General features: G+C 36.0%; 1 protein-coding gene and 1 long non-coding RNA gene across 2 annotated transcripts; both read right to left on the reverse strand.

Moving 5' to 3' along the window:
• Positions 1–945: 945 nt before the first annotated feature.
• LOC116725635 (uncharacterized) lies at positions 946–1615 on the reverse strand. Its single transcript, XR_004340433.1, has 3 exons — positions 1418–1615; positions 1128–1329; positions 946–1044 (listed from the first exon to the last, which is right to left on the reverse strand). It is a non-coding gene; the product is annotated as an uncharacterized LOC116725635 (long non-coding RNA).
• A 301-nt stretch (positions 1616–1916) lies between these two features.
• Positions 1917–6082, reverse strand: LOC116725583 (uncharacterized; the record flags this gene model as incomplete). Its single annotated transcript, XM_032571732.1, has 7 exons — positions 5567–6082; positions 5324–5454; positions 5084–5204; positions 3749–3915; positions 2734–2887; positions 2551–2634; positions 1917–2050 (listed from the first exon to the last, which is right to left on the reverse strand). Coding segments are annotated over exons 1-7 (984 nt in total), but the record flags the coding sequence as incomplete, so codon positions are not given.
• Positions 6083–11839: the final 5757 nt, after the last annotated feature.

Below are 11839 nucleotides of genomic sequence, written 5' to 3' on the forward strand. Positions count from 1 at the left end.
AACCCCTATTACATGGAAAGGGATACTGAATGAAGTCCTTCCAATAAGTGTATTTGAAAGTCATAGGTATAATCTTCTACTTAACACCACTAGAATGTATTAAGGAATACAAACCACCTTTACTATGAGAAAAAAAAACACTGTGTGGATAAAGTTCAATCTGAAGACATACCATTTGCAGTTATCACCACTCCAGTGTCAGATGTTACAACTGATTCTTCAACAGTCTTTTCATCTGAAGAGAAAATTGAAATTAGTAGTGTGAATGCTGCATGCATTTTGTTTGTATAAAAATAATTATTGCACTGTCAATACATTAATTATAATACATGTTCTTTGTTGTCAGAGGAACACAATAACGCCTTCGTCAGCTCAGAAGTTCGAAAGCAAAAAGAAAAAACAAAAAAAACGAGTATGGATGATCTTTCTGCTAAAGTATTACTTCCCATCATCCGTGTTCTTTCAGCAAACATTTGAGACAGAGATGGTTTTTGTTTGTTTTCCACTTTACCTGCCATAGAAAGTATTCGTAAGCGTTTGTCTGTTATCCTTCAACTCATGTGACCATACTAGCCGAGGAGATGAAACGTTAAAAACAATAAACATTGTCTTGTACAAAACAATGGAGCAACTATAAATAAAGACTTTTTTGTCCGTTTATTTCTAAAAGGACAAAAAGTGTGTCTGTAAGAAGCTATTACAGACACGCCATTATAGTACGCAAGTATAGTTATTTAGAAGTTTGACTACATTATACTAGATGAGTATGACAAAATGTTAAGGTGATTATGACAGTAGTGCTAAACAATAAACTTAAGTGAATAGCACAATTCATGGGGCGCAGCAGTTTGAGCGAGTGTATAAAGACAGACTACAGAACTCATGCTGTCATGATGGGTTCAATATTTCCAGCCCACATGCAGAACACAACACAGGAGACACGTATATAATGAAGTGAGTTTATTGAGAACACAAACTAGAAAAAATAGTGAAGCGACGGGTCTCGTCCAGGGGAGAAGCGGGCTCACAGAAACGCTCGGCTCACTGGCAAAGGCAGAGTGGGGGGAGATGATGAGTTCAATGCCGTCGGAGACGGAAGTAACAACTGTTAATAGGAGCGGTCTTACTTGTTAGACGGAGGTTCGGAGTTTAGGAGGGGTTTGCTGAAGTGTCCGGGGACTTGGTCACTTTGTGGGTCCAGATAGTCCAGAGCTCAGCCACAGAAGTCCAGAAGGCAACGAGGAAGTGGAACAGAGGACGGACAGGTAGGCTCAGATGCAGTGGTGACGGAGGGACGGCGTGACTGCCAACCAGGAAATCCAGGAGGACCTGAAGATAGAGGAAGGCAACGAGGAAATTACTAGACGATCAAACTCACGAGGAACATAGAGAGAAGCTCTAGGGGGCTCAGAGGTACCGTTACTGGCTAACACTCAGGCATCGAAGTACTGGCAGTCAGCTCCTCTTGTACACCTCGCCTGACGAGCAGATTGATCTCAGGTGCGCAGGATGACGACACACCACTCCGGAGAGAGGTGAGTCTGGCGCTATCTGGTGGCTAGATGGTGAGAAGCAGCAAACAGACTCCCACAAGGAAAACAAAGAACCCCGGAACACAACACATGCGGCCTTCCAGACTTTGACTCTGATCCTTGGATCCTTTACCAAATGCTTTTCCCAAAACATATGCTACTTTTGGATTCTGCTCTTTAAATACTTCAAATTAAAGTCTAGCAGTGCAAAAGGAATGACTAAATATAAGAACATAAAATTATGAAAATGACCTCTCAACAACAGACCACCCCATTGCATGATTACAAAGTATGTTTTTACCGGATGACTAAATATAATCTATCAACATTTATGCTCAAACACTTACTAATTTTAAAGGAAATGTTCGCCGCATTATTTAAAATGACTTCTAACTGTTTACATCCATAGTGGCATGGTTTTTTGAGAGTGATGCCATCAGGTAGACCAAAAGCGTTGATAATTATGCTTTCATTTTGAATGGAGATGTACGGGAGCCTTCCTCTGCCTCCCGCTTCATCTAAAAAAGATAAGAAATTTTTTTAAAAGTTGTACATATTTGCAGTCAAGCTGAAGATAAAAAAGTGGATTAGTAATACAGAGCTCCAAATTGACTACTTAGAAAAGTGCAACGCACCAAAAAATTCTAATTTATACAGCCGTGCACATGCAAAGACCTGTGCACCTTGCCTTTATAAATCCCAATTACTGGGAAATATAATGCAGCTGCTGATCCGTTCTGTTGCCACCCATTAATACATATTGAAATTAGTGTGAAGCTTACAAAAACTGTCACACAAAGCTCATTTTTATACATATCAACTTGTGCATCAAATATGGCATATTTTGGTGCGTACGCACAATCATACATGTGGCCCGTGGTTAATTGACAAGGTGTTACAGACCATTATGTCGACATATACGCAGATACCAACTTTATTACTGCAATGAAGTTAAATTATGAATCCATTACATTGACCATGACTAGAAAATTACTAGAGTATGATAATGTATTCTTACTGTATTTCCTGTTGAAGAGCTCCTGCACTTTCTTAACCATTGGATCAACCGGTTCTTTTGCAGCAGAAGTAGATGATGATTTTCCTTAAAACACAGTGCAAACAAGAGAGAAAAGATCATGTAAATATTAAGTCCACTAAGCTGTTATTTGAGTTTGAGGTATCCCTGTCAGTTTGTGAAAACCTTTGAAATGCAGTGCAAAGTTGTCCAGTACGTCGGTACTGTCGAAGAACGAAGAAGCACCTTTGCTGCTCACTTCTAGGACTTCTAAGAAAGGCTTTTGATGGTCATACATCATTACACCAGTCTCTACACCAAGCTTCTCAAGACTGGCAACCTTCAACAAAGATCAAAAGAAGAGTCATTCAAAACAGCAGATATACATAACATTACAAAGGATAGGAATAAAGTTATTGAGCTAGAAAATTTTCATTATTTTAAGTCAGTAAGAAATAAAACAGTAAAAAATAAAACATAGAAATATGGCATGTAATATAAACATTCAATATTTCTATTACACATGTTAACAAAAGGTAGATGACATTAATACATTCAAGGTAGTCTTTGAATTTTTATTTTCAATTAGAACACTATGCTTTGCCTAAAAATTATGTGACCCTTATAAATTTATAAGCAAAATAATACAAAAACTTAGCAATACTAATTCCATTTTTAACAATGAAAATTATTGTGTCACCTTTTTTTTTTGGTTATCAAATTAAATCTTTATATGAAAATGTATTTTCTTTTTATTACCATTACCTTATATGATTAAACACTTTTTTATGATGTGAAACAGTTAAGTGGGGTAAACTGCAAGCACAGACTAAATATGTCATGCGCAAGCATCTTATCACAGATAAATAATAAATGGCATGTGGAGCAATGTATAGTGCTTCACTCAGTCTAGAGGAACTGAAAGGACTTTACACTACATTACGTAATTTACACACTGATGGTGGTGGGCATTAGCTCACCACCCAATAGGGTTATAGCCACAGCTGGTTTCAGGCAGTCTGACAGAAGTGAGGCTGTCATGCACTGGCACCACTAGCAGCCAAAGCATGTCGACTAAGACAGACGTAGTAGGCATTCAAACTGGAAACCCAATGATTACAGGGTTAACTCCTAACACTATTTCCAATATACAGTTAAATGGCTTGAAAACATTCTTAAGGTCTTAGCATATATGGAAAACCTCTATTTTCATCTGCTTTAGGTGCTTCTTCAATTTCAGGCATCGCATATCTGGGCTCATGTCATCTGAAGTGCGCTGAACCTTTAGAGCTGCTGCCTTCTCCGCATATTGCCTCTTCTGCTCTTCTGCCAAGGTGGACCATTTCTGCGTAATATCTTTCAGGCTTCCTAGCAGGAAAAACAAAACAAAGAAAAACAGCAAGCAATCCATTGACATTGTAAAATGTCAATGGATTTCGTATGGATCTCGTATGGCTCACCCCGACTCAATGGGTGTAGATTTTGATAAAGTTAAGGAAACTCTCTAACATTACATGGCAAATAGGAAAAGTTTCATCAAGTACTCAAGATCTCACAAATGTAATTTGACGAGATAAACTAAACAATACAAGTCAGATTTGTCTCGTAAGGATGGCTTATAAAAAATAACAGTCAAGGGCTCCTGTGAGCAGAGCAGAGCCAATTACAGGGGTGCCCAAACTGGGTCCTTGAGGACCGCTTGTTTTACTTCTCTGTCTGGTGGTTGTAACCTCCTCAACATGTCAATTTTCTTCTTTGGCCTTCTAATGAGCCATGATTGAATCCAGGTGTGTTAACCTAGATTCAATCATGGCTCAAGGGCATGAAGGTTCCAGCCCTTGAGAATCAACTTTGGAAACCACTGTTCTAGAAAGTAAATCGAACAGAACAATGCAAGTATTACACAACTACAAAATAACTAAGGCAAGATACTTTTTCCAAAAATTAAGTTTATGAATAGCCTGGTAAAAAAATGACCCATTGTACTACACATTGAAGCATCCAGAGGGTCTGGGCTATGGCTATTGAGACACTATTGCTCACTTAACACTCATTTAACACCTCTGCAGAGGTGTTAAATTTTACCCAATCGCTAATGTTTGTCTGTGACGTATGTCATGTGCCAGTTCAATGCCAAAAATTCTACTTGAAATTGCATTCGCTGCAAAAAACAAAAATAAATAAAATAAAATAAATAAATACATAAAATCTGTCACTACATAGACAGAAGACCTGAGCTCATCGAGGCAGCTGTCCATGTTAATTCCATATTTGGAAGGCCAACAAAGACTGAATGGCTTCCTTTACTTTGCTACAACTACAGGCGGACTGCAATTCTAAAACAGCACAGAAAATTGGCAGTCTTAACAACTTCTCCTTCTGTTTACTGATTGGCACAATGAAACGTCTGCGGGAGATAATCCAAGTCAAGGGGAGAAAGCAAAGGCTGTGCTGTAAGTGAGAATTGCAATGATCAGGCTAGCTATACACACAACAATGCTTGTCAACATAACAGCTACAGTAAATCCTCTCTCACCCTTGTTCTTTAACTGATCCCTGCAGAACAGGTTGTAACCAGACAGGTCCTTGGTGTATAACTTCTTGTTTTTAGGTTGAGAAGAAGATGGTTTTTTTCTTCTATAGTTTCCAATCCAGTTCTAAAAAACATAAAAGTCTTGTTACAAAACAGGAAGCTTGAATTTATTTTTATATAAAATTAAATCTTGCCTTCTGAATTCTGAAATTGAACGGCTAGAAAGAACTTTGGTAAACATACATCAATGACAAACGGTGGCAAGCCAGTGGCCTGGGATGCTGCTCCAACCAGTGGAGATCCCACCCTGGTCATCCCTTCTTTATAGGCTTTCTGGAGGAAGACCTTCGCTTCCTCCGAGATATGTGTTCTCTCTTATCATGAAATGAAAAAAAGCAGAGCATATAAAAATATAATATTCAGGACAAACACATATTTTCTTAGATCTCGCTGTATAGCTCAATGTTTAAGAGATGCTACACATACCTCTTCTTGACATTGAACCTAAAACAAAGACAGAAAATACAACCATGACTATGAATAAACAGAAGGTAGCTGTTTTTTCTGGTATGTGATAAATAAATATTAGCATGCATTGTGCTTGCAGGGTATCCCCCAGAAAACATGGTAAGCCTGGTGGTTGAGTTTTATGACAGTCAGTCATCCTGTAGCTGGTCATGTTTTTGAGATAAAAAATGTTAAAAGTTGACGGGAAATTTGAAATTACATTTTGAGAATTATGTGTTATTGAAAGATTGGAAGATTAATACTTGAACAATAACTATAAAGTCATAGAAAATGCAAACGTTTTACAAAGACTTAAATAAATAAACAATGCTTAGCCTGGTGGGGCAACAAATAAAGAATGAAGGCCTCAGGGCTTATAATACACTGTGGGAAACGATGAAATGTAATGAACTGTATGATAGAATCCTAACATTAAATCAATATACTGATATAAACTAGTATACTGAAAACTATACGGTTTTTTAAGATATATGAAACAAAATTTTAGCACATTGTTGTTAAAGGTATGAAGGACAGCTACATTTGAACCTGACTGGCTTTTGAGAGGCTACTTTAGCGAGCTAAAGTAGCCTTTTTTCTACCAAATAGGGTTAAAAACGTGTCTAAATCTGTACAAACACATGCTGTGCCACATACTCGCTAACATTAACTCATAGAACTACCATCAGCAGATTTATAAATGTAGACTTTCGGTCTTTTGAGGTTTTTTACTACATTTTTATTTGACAGATTCAGGGGCTACTCACCAGCTCCGACCGTGGAAAGTGTCGCGTCGAATGACGTAAGCTTCTTCTTCTTCTCTAATGTTTTGTCGGGTGCAATCCGTAATTTATTATTATTACTACTAATACAAATATTAAACATTTTCATATGGTACAAACACAGATTTTCATATAATCATATGAGCAAATCCATCCGTATTTTTATTTTTAATTTTTTTAATTAAAAATAAGATTAGGGCCAACCCTAACTTCTTCTTATCATTATTAATGGATTGCAAGCAACTTCGGATGTACATACAGCCACCTAGTGGAAGGCTATGAGGTTGGACAACTCATAACACTACATAACTCTAGAATATACCTTTTAATTTCATTGTATGCTTATATATATACATATATATATATAAAATTGCACGACCGGAAGATAAAAACACGACATGTATTGAGAGAACACGTCTTGTAAAGATCCAATAAAATTAACCAAGTATGTTAAATTTTGGCATTTATTTTGAGTGAATTATTGGAAAAAATCCAAAGAAATAAAAGGCATATTGGAAATATAGGTCTTTAAAAAAGCGAACAAAAATAAACAAAACAGAAAAAAAACCCTCCGGTTTTAGATTTTAGTGAGTTGTTTTTAAATACTGTAACGATTATTACAATACCTAATTAAAATCTTATGACGGATACGTTTGGCTTTTGTATTTTTAGTAAATTCTTAATATCCTGTTCAAATTCGCAGATAAATTATAAATAAATGTTTTTAAAAAAAGGTTAAAAAAAAAGGTTCTATTAGCGACAAGCGGCTGTTATCACCGATAGAATGGTTGATAACAGCCTGCTAGCAGGCAGAGCAGGGACCAACTGAGGCCATTCAATGGGGCTGATAACCACTGATAATCGCCATTCTATGGGATGATAACATCCGAAGTGGTATACATTTGGATACCTGTATCTGGGTTGTAGGCATTTCCAATATTGGCAAATACATTTCTGAATACCAGAATCACATCAGTGTTAAATGGGCCAATATGTCCTGTACCCGAGGCTGACAAAGAGGCTGAGAAAGCCACTCGTTTCACTGTAAGACAGAAACTTAAGTTACCATCAGTTTTTGATGCCACATCTTTGATTCTCAACGTGAGGGTGTTACAAAATATTTCCATCTCCAAATATAAATAGTGATAGGGTCTCTATCTATTTACGTAGGACTGTAAGAATAGGGTCACACCATTTGGTTGCTTTAAAGGATAAAAAACTGTTTTTACGTTGAATTTTTGTAATCCAATCTTAATGCCTTTGTTACCTAGACATACGGTCTCTCCCTTTCTTTCTCCCTCTCTCTCTCTCATTATTTCCAGCAGCGAGACCAATTCATAAAGTTTTTATTTCTTTACTTTTTCAATCTAGTAAATAGATAAATCTTCTTCTCCACCCTCTTGCAGCTCTATGTTTATTAAGTCCAACTCACCCTGAGAAATAAAGTAATATGGAATTAAGTAATTTTAACAGGATCTGAAAGGTAAAATTAGGACAATATAAGTCAGTTTTAAGCATTAACACTCTCTTTCACTCACTTTAAAACATGTAAAGCACTTTTCACATGGCCAGTCTATAGCATAGCTGGCTGCAGCTGCAACATGAGAACATGCACAGGTGTCATGCCGTAAAACTCCCCACCACATTTAGTTACAGCATCCAATCTATTTCAGAATAAAACCTAGCTGCAACATTTTTTAAATAAATTACTTAAATCAGCATAGATGAGACATCTAAAGTGTATTTTTTTTATGCTCCCTGAGTTTAAAACATAGTGAGTCATTTGTGTTTGCTGAAATATGAAAGCTAAAAATATAGAACGAGCTTGAACCTTCAGGCTTATCAGAGCAATTCGAAGGTAAATGATTGTGGATTTTGCTCAATTGCAAGGTAAATTATAAATTAACTTACCTGTTCCCTCCTTCCACAGAACCTCCACTTGGTGTTCAGTGCTGTTTGCCATGGCTTTGATTGTGGTCACCTCTTCTACCTGTGCTGGAGATTATGTAAAATAAATAAAAAGAGGAGTCAAAGGAAAAAAATAGTCTTCATTTTATTATTTGCATAAGGATTAGTATTTTAAGAAGTTTTTGTTTAGTACACACTACTAACTGTAATACAAGTTCATCTTGAGATCTTTTAATAATTAAATTAATTAATACACTAATTGCTCTGATTCTTGGAAATCAAATATGTGACCTCATTAGATTGTAACATGTTATTTCCTTTTTCATGTAATAGATACCTTGGTACTGTTGTTTAATCATATCTAATTCATTCTTTAGCAACTCCAGTGCGCTGGCCTTAGCTGTTGGTGTAAAAAGGAAAAAACAAAGATATAAGCCGCTTTTGACTCAGCCATGCTTCTTTCAGCAAATAAATCTATTAGGTGATTTTACCTAACCTTGTTTTGCAGTGGAAATAGTTTTATAACTTAAATTTTGTGTGAGACTTGGGCTTTTTTATTATCTTTACAATCAGTTAAAATGCTACCATGAGACATAAGCCATTATGCAACATTTAGAGACAAAGGTATAAAATGAATGTGGCAATGATTTGGCAAAAAGGTGAATTGACCGGGAGGAAAGGCATCTCACGAATAAATGCAATAACGGCTTAAAATGATAAATTTCAGTGGACAGCAATGTTAGTGCAAATGATGCTAGGTAAATGTGGTGTTAGCGAGCTCATAAACTCTCGAGCCTCAGAGGCTCCATTAGATTTTCATGTAATAGATACCTGTGATGTGATGTTTTCCACCAGAAAACAAAAACCATAGATACAAAGTTTTTACTTGTGAAAATATTCAGGAGTCAACTGATGCTCCAGGCAGGTTAAATTGTTCTGAACTGGTACCTCAATAAACTCTACAGTTTTTGGACTAAGAAATAAAAACTAAGAGTCTGAAGTAACTGAAAACTGCTCACAGTTTGAAGCCTTTTTATATCTATTTTAAAAGGACGTGCTCTCCTCCATACTACCTTGATTTAAACCTCAGCTGTTTCGTAGCAGATTTTATTTCTAGTGCACTGACTGAAAACCACTTAATTGCCGCCAGCCCTGCGCTGTCAGTGGTGTTTGCACAAGAAGTGCCAGCGTCGTCGCACAGATCGCTTTCATTAAATATAATCTGCAACTGATCAGGGGCTCCGTGTTTATTCAAAGGTAATTTCCACAAAGTAAAAGGATTCCCAGGTCTAATCTTTGCGTAGAGGTGACTGAGGGAATTTTGGGGAAAACTGAAGCAATAAAAGCGAGACTGAAGCACAGAGATTTCCTTATTAATTGTCTGTCTGAATATTTCTTTTCGTACCCATAGAGCAATACACTACATCGTCAGTTCTGTGAACTCACGAAACCCCTTGCAAAAGTTTTCACAAACTCTATGGAAGCCCGTTTCTGCCATTTATTTATTTAAAAATAAATAAATAAATAATCTCATTATAATGAGATAGTATCTCAAAATAATGAGATACTATCTCATTATTTTGAGATACTATCTCATTATAATGAGATTATTTATTTATGTTTTATAACAGAGCGGCGGAAACGTATGGAAGCCCGTTTCCACCACTCTGTTAAAAAAAAGAAAATAAATTATCTCATTATTTTGAGATTGACGCTTAAAATAATGAGATATGTCAAAATATCTCATTATTTTGAGATGGTATCTCAAAATAAGATACTATTTTGTATCTTATACAAAATAGTATTATATAGTATTATATCTACAAAATAGTAAAATATCTTATATTTTGTATCTTATTATACATTATTATTTAGTATCTCATTATTTTGAGATACTATCTCATTATAATGAGATAATTTATTTATTTTTTAACAGAGTGGCGGAAACGGGCTTCCATATTGTATTGACATTTTAATGCAATACAAAAAAGTTTTTAAAATAAAAAAAATAAAAAAGGATGCAGACCCTGAATTCGGACACAGCTAATATCAGTGTGGTTGTTGGAGGACTGAGCTACTTCCGCATTGGGGCGTCATGTCAGTCCTGTGTGTTTCAGTTCAGTTAGAAAATAAAAAAAGCGACTTAAACAGCAACTTAGATCATCAGTAGAGCGGTAGCTAATCTACCACATTGATCACTTATTAATAATCTTAAATAAACATCAAGCAATAAAAACATAAAACTGTAATGGACTGCATATTCTGTTTTTTTGTGTGGCGATATTAATATTACTCTTATTATTATTAAAAAACATCCATTTATTATCTAGTGTGAACAAAATCTTTTTGTACTGTGGGAGGAAGCCGGAGCACCCGGAGAGAACCCATTAATCAATCAATCAATCAATCAATCAAATTTTATTTGTATAGCACATTTCAGCAGCAAGGCATTTCAAAGTGCTTTACATCATATCAAACACAGAAACACAAAGCAACATAGAATCAACAATCAAAATAGGACATTAAGTCAGGTTCCATCAATAAATTTGTAATTGATTACGTTTCAAATACAATCCTAAACAGGTGGGTTTTTAGTCGAGTTTGCATCCATAAAAGGTTTACCTGTTACACTCCTACTGTGTTATATGGAACAAAATACCTATTGCTATTTTTATTCCCACTCACAATCACACAGTTTAAAACGATGTAGACAGCATTTTAATGGGCTTCTGGCACGAGGCTCCGTACTCCTCGTTCACAGAATTTCGAGCAGGGACTCCGCCGTCCCTCACGGATTTTTGTGCAATTCTTTTTGTTATTATTTTTTTATTTAGAGAGAGAGATTCCCATCACATTCGTTAATTACAGCTTTACCTATCTAAGACTGTACATGAGTATACAACCGGAGAATCCAAGTGATTTTGTCCATACTGCCTTTCTGGTATTTTCTTTTACAGACTATTACTAAATTTTGTTGTGAACAATAACAAAAATGAACAGAATTGAATAATAATGGGGATTGCACCATCTCGAGCAATAAAAAAAACACAAGAACATACAAGGGCAGGGCACATAGTTCTCAAGAACAATCAAATGAAGTCAGATCTAATTGGTTTTACATACTCAGTCCAATTGGTCCAGATCTTATAAAACTTTCCTTTTTCAACTTGGAGGGAAAAAGAAATCTTTTCCATAACATAAATCTGATCAACAATTTCAATCCATTCGTCGATAGTGGGTGGGTCTGGTTTTAGCCATTTCCTTGTGATGGCTTTCTTACTGGCTGCCAGTAGTATAGCCAGAAGTTTTTTGTCTTTGTTGGTCCATGTGTCCAACTGTAGGTTGCCCAAGTACAACGTTTCACATTTGAATGAAATTTTTACATTGAATATATTTTCAATATGTTTGTGGAACTCTTCCCAATATGGTTTTATTACTTGGCAGTCTCAAAAAACATGGAAGTGGTTGGCTCCTTTAGACTGGCAAAGTCTCCAGCAGGCGTCCCCGTTGTTTTGATATCGTCTCTGAATGGGTGTAACAAAAAATCATGCAATGTTTTTCC

Source organism: Xiphophorus hellerii, chromosome 1 (genome assembly GCF_003331165.1).
Source record: "Xiphophorus hellerii strain 12219 chromosome 1, Xiphophorus_hellerii-4.1, whole genome shotgun sequence".
NCBI lineage: Eukaryota > Metazoa > Chordata > Actinopteri > Cyprinodontiformes > Poeciliidae > Xiphophorus > Xiphophorus hellerii.